General features: G+C 37.4%; 1 protein-coding gene across 1 annotated transcript in view; it reads right to left on the bottom strand.

Annotated features, from left to right (window-relative positions):
• Positions 1–1,064: 1,064 nt before the first annotated feature.
• Positions 1,065–9,599, bottom strand: part of LOC144957152 (uncharacterized) — a 28,985-nt gene continuing 20,450 nt past the window's right edge. The window contains exons 5-7 of the mRNA XM_078888169.1: positions 6,441–7,686; positions 2,915–3,081; positions 1,065–1,230 (exon numbers count right to left, since the gene is read on the bottom strand). Coding sequence (XP_078744295.1) covers positions 1,088–1,230; positions 2,915–3,081; positions 6,441–7,686 — 1,556 coding nt within the window. The 3' untranslated portion in view covers positions 1,065–1,087. The remainder of the gene's footprint in view (positions 1,231–2,914; positions 3,082–6,440; positions 7,687–9,599) is intronic.

Here is a 9,599-nt window from a genome sequence, read left to right as displayed (position 1 = left end):
AATTCAACACACAAAGATCCGTGCCAGGGCCAGGAAAAGTGATAGACAACTCAATCCAGAACAGAGAGCAAAAAGGAAAGGTATAAGGATGGGGGAGAAGAGACACATTAAGAATGACTCCTCCCCACCAGAGAAGGCCAGAAGACCCCAATCGAGTTGGACCAGCACTTTCACATTATCAGATATGTGCTATCTAAAGCCAGTACACATTCACGCTCGAATCAAGTGTATGCTTTATCACAGGATACATACTTCCAAGGAGTTTAGAACCAGAAGAGAGGAAGGTGTGACGTCATGACTTCTGCTTTTCTTTAAATTAATCATCTGTTATCAAGTCAGGGCACTTGTATTTAAGAACAAACTATTATAAATTATAACCGAAACAATACACGTATCATCATTTCCTACAAATATTGGTTGGTTTATTGGGATATATATAATCCGTTATTCATTATTAGGGTATGAGGGTAACAGGGGGGGGGGGGGGGGGGATTAGGGTAGCTTTGCATAATATAATAATAAGTAAGCTTCATAATTGAGATAAAAATAAGGGTAGCTATGCATAATATAATAATAAATAAAGTTCATAATTGGAATAGATGCATGACTGTAAAATCACCGTGCTCAACATATTATTGGCAGTAAACGGATGGATCATTGTGACTCTCTCTCTCTCTCTCTCTCTCTCTCTCTCTCTCTCTCTCTCTCTCTCTCTCTCTCTCTCTCTCCTCTCCCCTCTCTCTTCTCTCTCGGTGTGTGTATGTGCGTCTCTCTCTCTCTTACTCTCTCTCTCTCTCTCTCTCTCTCTCTCTCTCTCTCTTCTCCCTCCTCTCTCTCTCTCTCCCCCCCTCCCCCCCCCCCTCTCTCTCTTCTCGGTCTCTCTCTCTCTCTCTCTCTCTCTCTCTCTCTCTCTCTCTGTGTGTGTGTGTGTGTGTGTGTTGTGTGTATATGTCTCTCTCTCTTTAAGTGTGGGTCTCTCTCTCTCTCTCTCTCTCTCTCTCTCTCTCTCTCTCTCTCTCTCTCTCTCTCTCTCTCTCTCTCTCTGTGTGCGTGTGTGTGTGTAGGTGTGTGTGTGCATTCAATCGATTCACCCTGGCTGCAGGATGCCCCTTCTGACGTCAAACCGTCTGACAAATGGAAGTACAAGTAGCAGGAAGACGCACAGACACTGCATGGTGGCCAGATAATGGAACGTCGTAGAGTAGGTCCCCGTAAGATCCCTCAAGGCACCTGGACAAATTTTATACATAATAATAATTTAATAAATAAATATGTAAAAACAAAAAAAATCTATAAATGATTAAATAGGTATTGTATAAAATAGATAAATAAATAAGTATAAAAATATATTTAAAATGTTAAACCTTGAAGGCACCTGGCCAAATTTTATACATAATAATAATTTAATAAATAAATATTTAAAAACAAAAAAAATCTATAAATGATTAAATAGGGATTGTATAAAATAGATAAATAAATAAGTATAAAAATATATTTAAAATGTTAAACCTTGAAGGCACCTGGCCAAATTTTATACATAATAATAATAAATAAATAAATAGGGAAATTTAAAAAAAATAAATCAATAAATATATAAGTATAAAAATATATTTAAAATTTTAAACCTTGAAATCGATTATTAATGTCATTTAAAATTTAAGTAACTGTACTTTTACTTTTATAACAATTTTCAACCCCCCCCCCCCCCCCCCTTTCTTTTTTTTCTTTTTTTTCAATGTGCTTAAAATTAAAACACCAATTTACGCGGAGTTTTTTTGTGTGTCTTTTTTCAAAAGGAAATTTTCTACAGATTGTTTACTTTAAATGGCCACGAGGAGTCAGCCGATCTTTAATTATATTTTTGTGAAATAAACGATAGAATCTAATCTATGTGGTCTTGTGGTATGACATCGCTTTCGGGTCGGAAGTTTGTTTGTTTTTAAGGGTTTTACGGCGCTTGCAACACATTAAAGTCACATCAGCGCCAGTAAAAAGGAAGAAAACATGAGAATAAAAAGTTAAAGAATGACAATTAAAGCACCCAAGAAAAGGTACGACAAAGGGGAATTGGTTCAAATAGGAAACATGTGTAGATTCCAAGAGCACTCACACTATCAAAGTACTTAGTTTGAGATCATCTAAAAGTCTCATCCAGACACATGCACATGTCCTCCTACTAAGACTAAGAGGAATACACTCAAATGTTTACAAATCATATATAATATGTAAACAGAACATAATACCGTGCATAACAGGGAGGTGATTTACAAGGGGAAAAAATACCATCTCCCAAAACTATCTATATATTTGATTGTTTCCCTCTCAGCAAGGGCATCCGGCCAGGGCCAGGACGAAAACCAAGTAATCTCATTCCAAGACAAAGACAGAAAGCACGTTGGAAAACAGATATAGGGGGATAGAAGATACAGTTAGTCCCTCCCTGCCCACTATGGGAGGTCAGGAACCTCAGTCCCATTATCAGAGCTGCAAATGTAGTCACGTCGGGTAAAATAAAATTTTAAAAATTTAAAGAGTCCAAAATTTCCGGTTCAAAAGCACTATTCAGACATCTAATTCTAATACAATTACCTGCAATAGGTCCAGAATTTCCGGTTCAAAAGCACTTTTCAGACATCTAATTCTAATACAATTACCTGCTATAGGTCCAGAATTTCCGGTTCAAAAGCACTATTCAGACATCTAATTCTAATACAATTACCTGCAATAGGTCCAGAATTTCCGGTTCAAAAGCACTTTTCAGACATCTAATTCTAATACAATTACCTGCAATAGGTCCAGAATTTCCGGTTCAAAAGCACTTTTCAGACATCTAATTCTAATACAATTACCTGCAATAGGTCCAGAATTTCCGGTTCAAAAGCACTATTCAGACATCTAATTCTAATACAATTACCTGCAATAGGGAAAGAAGCCGCTCCGCCTACGCCCATGACGAGGTAGTAAAATCCCATGGAGAATGAGTAGTTCTCAATTCCAAGAACGTCGATGACGTATAGAGACTGCAAAGCGTAGAAGAATCCAACGAAGATGCCGTATATCACAGACATCGTCATGAGGGCCCTGAAAGTTTTAACATTTAATTTTACAGGACAAGTTGTTTAACCCTCTCCTTACCACCCATAGGAAAATCGTCACATTCGTTACGATGCAACAGACAATTTTCTCATTCTGATTTCTCTTGTACATCACAAAATTCAAAGAATTGCTTTGATTACGGCTATAAATACTAAACACTGTGTTGTAGAGCTCAGCTGTTACTTTTGTTTGAGTAAGAAAAGTCTATTCTTGTGTTGGGTGGGAGTGAATTTTCGGGAGAAATTCTAAAAATAGCTGGTAAGGAGAGAGTTAACCAATCAATTAACTCACTCAACCCTAACACCGACTATATCCGTAGTTTACCCGGGCTTACTTTTACCTCATGCCTATCTATGTATTTATTACATTTTTCTGAGACAAATTATAGACGTAGTATCAAAGCTAATGATTTTAGTTTTTGCATGTTAATGATAGTTGAATAAAACTATGTACATTCTCATTTTTAATACATTTTTTCCACTTTTGAAAAGTAGCAAAATTCTCTAGGACTGAGTGAGTTAACCAATACGCTTTAACAGTCATGACGTCACTTCCCTCGTAATGACGCATGGTAACTTAGTAACTGGCTCTAAACTATCGGAACAATGGCGGACGCCCTTATGAAATATTTCTCCGACGAGCATAAAAGCGTATCCAGAGGGGAAAAAAAACATTATAAATCTGATCATGTTTTGACTTTTACACATTCTGATCACAAGACATATGAAAAGTTCTAGCCAGCAAGAAGAATAAATAGGACCGATTTTCTTTGTTTAGAACGACGATGGCCGCCGTTGCTGGGCCACTTGACATCAGACTATTGAATCAAATTAACTGCCAAATTCTGGAAAGACACGCATATAAAACTTGGGGCAGAAAACTCTTCTTTCAAATATTGTGCGGCTATGTGTTCTTGTGGTATGACACTCGCTTTTGGATCAGAAGGTCATGGTTTCGAGCCTCGCTCAGCGCATAGAAAAGGCTCTTTACTCACATTCTCAATGAGTAACTGGTCGTTAACAGCGTTGTCTCTGTCAGAGAAAAAATATAATATCGTCTAACAGGCGTTATGTCTCGTTCTACATGTTACGTGTGGCTGTTGGTCAGGGACCCCTTGTTAAGCGCTTTGAGCATATTTAGTGGATATTGCGCTTTATCAAAAAAATTAACAAAAAAAAAAATAGCTCAAGCTCAAATATCTAACGATTTAAATGACCACTCATCTTAACAAAACTCAAACCTGGGACCTCGCGAGTTTTGAGAGTTTTTACCAAGATAGTAGTAGTAGTAGTAGTAGTAGTAGTAGTAGTAGTAGTAGTAGTAGTAGTAGTAGTAGTAGTAGTAGTAGTAGTAGTAGTAGTAGTAGTAGTAGTAGTAGTAGTAGTAGTAGTAGTAGTAGTAGTAGTAGTAGTAGTAGTAGTAGTAGTAGTAAGCCTCGCAGTCTAAATGACGCTTGCTGAGAATTGTGTGATTCAGTTCAGTCACAGATGTTTTTAAATCTCGGTGAGTACAGCTGCTCTCCCCATCCATGTTGTTAATTGTTTCCATTGGTCACGGTCCTAGGCCAGAGTTTTGAGACTGTCAAGATCTTGTTGTGAATTTAGTACGGAGGGCACTGCAGTTTTTCTTAGTTCTTCGGGGATTAATTCGGCTTCATTTGAATCTATAAATTGCTTAAATGTAGAGAAATCCTGGTTCGGATCTTGGCAGATAGGGGTCATTTAATCGATCGATTCTTGAAGGACGAGTTTTCTGGCCAAATTTTTTAATGCGTCCTTCCAGAGTATGATGGCAGTTAACAGGTCAAACGTAAAAATAAAAAATAAAAAATAAAAATTCCATTTATTCATCCCCATGGGGAATTGGTCTTTAGGGTCTATCCCAAGGGAAGACAGGAATAAAACAGGTGTCAGCCGCAGTGCAGCGCCGCAAGTGAGCTAGGGCGAGGGTGGCTTGCTCAAGGTCACACAATGAGGCGGGTAGTCGAACTCGGTACCTTTTGGGTACGAAGCAAAGACCGTACCTTGAGACACGCTGAATTTGATATAAGCGCATATACGCTTTTTTTTTTTTTTTTTTTTTTTTTTGCTACACACTCAAACTTTTTTTTTCTTCTTCTATACAATAAATTCACTTAAACGGTACATTAATCCACATTCCCGAAAGTCAGTGTGCTATTTAACAAAGTAAATTTGAATGGGACTTATTATTCCACCCCCTCCCCGTAAATGGAGTAATGCGTAATAATTATTACCTTAACTTTTTTATTATTATTATTGGCTAATGAACGCTTTAACCCTCTCCTTACTAGCCATTTTCAGGATTTTCCCCAAAACTTCACACCCAACTAACACAAAAATAGATTTTTTTGCACTCAAGCACAATAGCAGTAAGTTCTTGCGCTAAATAATTTCTTTTGCAAAACATGCTCTATCTACAACACACTATTCATTTTCTTTAAATTGTATGATGTACAAGAGAAATTTGAATAAGAAAAATGTCGGTTGTATCGTAACGAATGTGACGATTTTTCTATGGTTGGTAAGGAGGGGATTCAAGCCCAAAGTATTCCTTGTTTAATATTTTATTATTTTTATAGAAGCTGTTGTAGTTATTGGCTGCTTACATAAGATACAATATGAGGGGGTAATTACTCACAAGTGAAAAAAAAAAATAAAACAAAAAAAAAAAACAAACAAAAAACACATTATTATTAGATGTTTAAAGGTTCTGTCTTTTTTAGACAATGACAACCGTGAAAAGACAATACGTTTTATGTTTTTATGTTTTTAAGGGTTTTACGGCGCTTGCAACACATTAAGGTCATATCATCGCCAGTAAAAAGGAAGAAAATGGGATAGTAAAAAGTTCTAGAATTACAATTAACGCACAAAAGAAAAGGTAAGACAAAGGGGAATTGGTTCATATGGGAACAGATGTAGATTCCAAGAGCACACCGTCAAAGTACCTAGTTTGAGATCACCTAAAAGTCCCATCCAGACAAGCACAGGTTCCAACTAAGCGGAATACACTCACATGTTTACACATCATATAATATAATATGTAAAACTAAACATAATACAATGCATAACAGAGAGATGATTTACAAGGAAAAAAATATCATCGTCCAAAACTATAACTATACATTCGATTGTTTCCCTCCCAGCCAAGGAACTCGGCCAGGGCCAGGACAAAACCAAGTAATCTCACTCCAAGACAACGACAGGAAACAATTGGAAAACGGGTTGGGGGGATAGAAGACACAGCATGTACCTCCCTGTCCACTATGGGAGGTCAGGATCCCCACCCAGAAAAGACAATACAATATCACAAAGGCTACTTACTCAAATGAATAAAAGAATGACGTAAGGTGTCCCAGTATCCAAGTGATAGCCATGGGTATAATGCTCACAGTGGTAGATTTGATTCCAAAGTTGTTCAGGATGACACCTGGTGCGATGTGTGCAATGATATCCATCGCATTCATCACAGACAGACACAAAGCCGCTTGTTCGTCGGTCAGATCCCGCTCTTTTGCAAAAGGCATGAAATAGATCTGAGGCAACCCTGCTCCCACGGGACCAGCAAAATAGAAAGGAATCAGGACCCAGAACGTAGCAGATCTCAGGAGAGGATTGTCACAAAATCGATGGAATAGTTTTTGAACAATGGACATATTTTTTTCTTCGGCTTTTCCATTTAAGTTTTGGTTAAATTCATTTTCGATAGTGATAACATCCGCTAAAGTGTTGTTTAGAGTTGATGTGGAATGGAATATTATGGACTTCGAAAGACTCTTTTGACTGTGGTAGTTTTTAGATTCAGGATTACCCATATAAACCTGTAATCCGTTAGGGTCGTTGAGATGGCTATGATTATGATTTGTTTCATAAATGTTTTGAAAACTCGTTCGGTGCTTGTTTGAGTGATTTTCTGGTTGTTGTTGAGAGTGACTGGAATGGCTTCTTTTTCTTGTGTGTTGTTGATCATCAACATCGTTGAGTGAGATATCTTTGATTTGGTTGTCTAGATGTATGCAATTCAAATGACTGTCAGGACACACATTGTGGAATGTGCCATCCTCGTCTAATTCCATTTTACAACCATTTCTTCCAACATCAAGATGCTTCCCGAGACCACTAACTGTTCCTTGGTCACTGTCTGTTTTAAGAGTAACCAAACTATCATTGTCGTCAGTTTTTGGGAATTTTTCATCGACTTCATTGGAACTCAAGTGTTCATTTGATGAATAGAATACAATAATTGATCCGTTTTCATTCCTGATAAATTTTGAATTTTGCTCATTTTCAAATTCATCTTCCAAAGTATCAGTATCATGTCTGGCATTTTGGTGTGAAATCGGAGTCATAAGCGCTGAGGCAATGAAAGAATGCATGCAAACTCCTCCTGTTAATAACATTCCACCCCAAAAGGCGTAGGTGTCGAAGAAGTAGCGAGCAAAAAGGGGGAAGGCAATGCCACCAAAGCTAGCTCCTGTTGTGGCAACGGTAGTTGCGAGTGCTCTCCTCTTGAGGAAATAGTCGTTGATGATAATGAATGATGGACCCAGGAGTAGAGCCTTTGCTAGTCCTTAAAAAAACATGTGTATATATACATAAATAAATATAAACCTACATTTATGATTTATATATGGGATAGTAATAAGTTCTAGAATTACAATTAAAGCACCCAAGAAAAAGTAAGACAAAGGAGAATTGGATCAAATAAGGAACAGATGTAGATTCCAAGAGCACTCTATCGAAGTACGTACTTAGTTTGAGATCACATAAAAGTTTATCTAGTCACAAGCACAGGTCCCCACTAAGAGGAATACACTGAAATGTTTACAAATCATATATATAATATGTAAACAAAACATAATACATTACATAACAGAGAGATGATTTACAAGGGAAAAAAATCATCTCCCAAAACTAACTATATATTTGACTGTTTCCCTCTCGCCAAGGGTATCCGGTCAGGGCCAGGACAAAACCAAGTAATCTCATTCCAAGACAAAGACAGAAAGCTAGGTGGAAAACAGATAAAGGGGGATAGAAGACAGTAAGTACCTCCCTGCCGACTATGGGAGTCAACAGACTTGAGTATTTGTAGATGTGCATATCATCCAAAAGAAGAAAAAAAAAGAAGGAAAAGAAGAAGAAGAAGAAGAAGAAGAAGAAGAAGAAGAAGAAGAAGAAGAAGAAGAAGAAGAAGAAGAAGAAGAAGAAGAAGAAGAAGAAGAAGAAGAAGAAGAAGAAGAAGAAGAAGAAAGAAAGAAGAAAAGAAGAAGAAGAGAGAAGAAGAAGAAGAAGAAGAAGAAGAAGAAGAAGAAGAAGAAGAAGAAGAAGAAAGAAGGAAGAAGAAGAAGGAAGAAGAAAGAAGAAGAAGAAGAAGAAGAAGAAGAAGAAGAAGAAGAAGAAGAAAGAAGAAGAAGAAGAGAAGAGAAGAGATGTTTTTGTTTTTGTTTTTGAGGATTTTACGGCGCTTGCAACACATTAAGGTCATATCAGCGCCAGTAAAAAGGGAAAAAATGGGATAGTAAAAAGTTCTAGAATTACAATTAAAGCATCCAAGAATAAGCAGACAAAGGGGAATTGGTTCAAAAGAGAACAGATGTAGATTCAAAGAGCACACTATCAGTGTACTTAAATTGAGATCACCTAAAAGTCTGATTCAGACACAAGCACAGGTCCTCACTAAGAGGAATACACTGTTTACAAATCATATATAATACATAAATAAAACATAATAGAGTGCATAACAGAGAGATGATTTACAAGGAAAAAAATATCATCTCCCAAAACTAATTATACATTTGATTGTTTCCCTCCCAGCCAAGGTAGCCGGCCGGGGCCAGGACAAAACCAAGTAATCTCATTCCAAGACAGACAGAGAGCATGTTGGAAAACAGACATAGGGGGATAGAAGACATAGTTTGTACCTCTCTGCCCGCTATGGGAGGTCAGGATCCCCACCGAAGAAGAAGGAGGAGGAGGAGGAGAGGAGGAGGAGGAGAGAGAAGGAGAAGGAGCAAGGAGAAGGAGAAGGAGAAGGAGAAGGAGAAGGAGAAGGAGAAGGAGAAGGAGAAAGAGGAGAAGAAGAAGAAGAAGAACAGGACAAACAAGAATTCATAAGAAAAGACAGAAAGTAGTGGAAAAGATATAGGGGGATAGAAGAAGTAAGTATGCGACTAGGAGAAGAGAGATTGTAGAGGCATAGATCAAAAGAAGAAAAAAGAAGAAGAAGAAGAAGAAGAAGAAGAAGAAGAAGAAGAAGAAGAAGAAGAAGAAGAAGAAGAAGAAGAAGAAGAAGAAGAAGAAGAAGAAGAAGAGAAGAAGAAGAAAAGAAGAAGAAGAAGAAGAAGAAGAAGAAGAAGAAGAAGAAGAAGAAGAAGAAGAAGAAGAAGAAGAAGAAGAAGAAGAAGAAGAAGAAGAAGAAGAAGAAGAAGAAGAAGAAGAAGAAGAAGAAGAAGAAGATGTGAGATTACGCTCAAGACATAA

This window comes from Berghia stephanieae, chromosome 11 (assembly GCF_034508935.2).
Source record: "Berghia stephanieae isolate SIO BIC M18660-M18661 chromosome 11, UCSD_Bste_1.3, whole genome shotgun sequence".
In the NCBI taxonomy this organism is placed as follows: Eukaryota; Metazoa; Mollusca; class Gastropoda; order Nudibranchia; family Aeolidiidae; genus Berghia; species Berghia stephanieae.
This window is presented reverse-complemented; position numbering and strand designations above follow the sequence as displayed.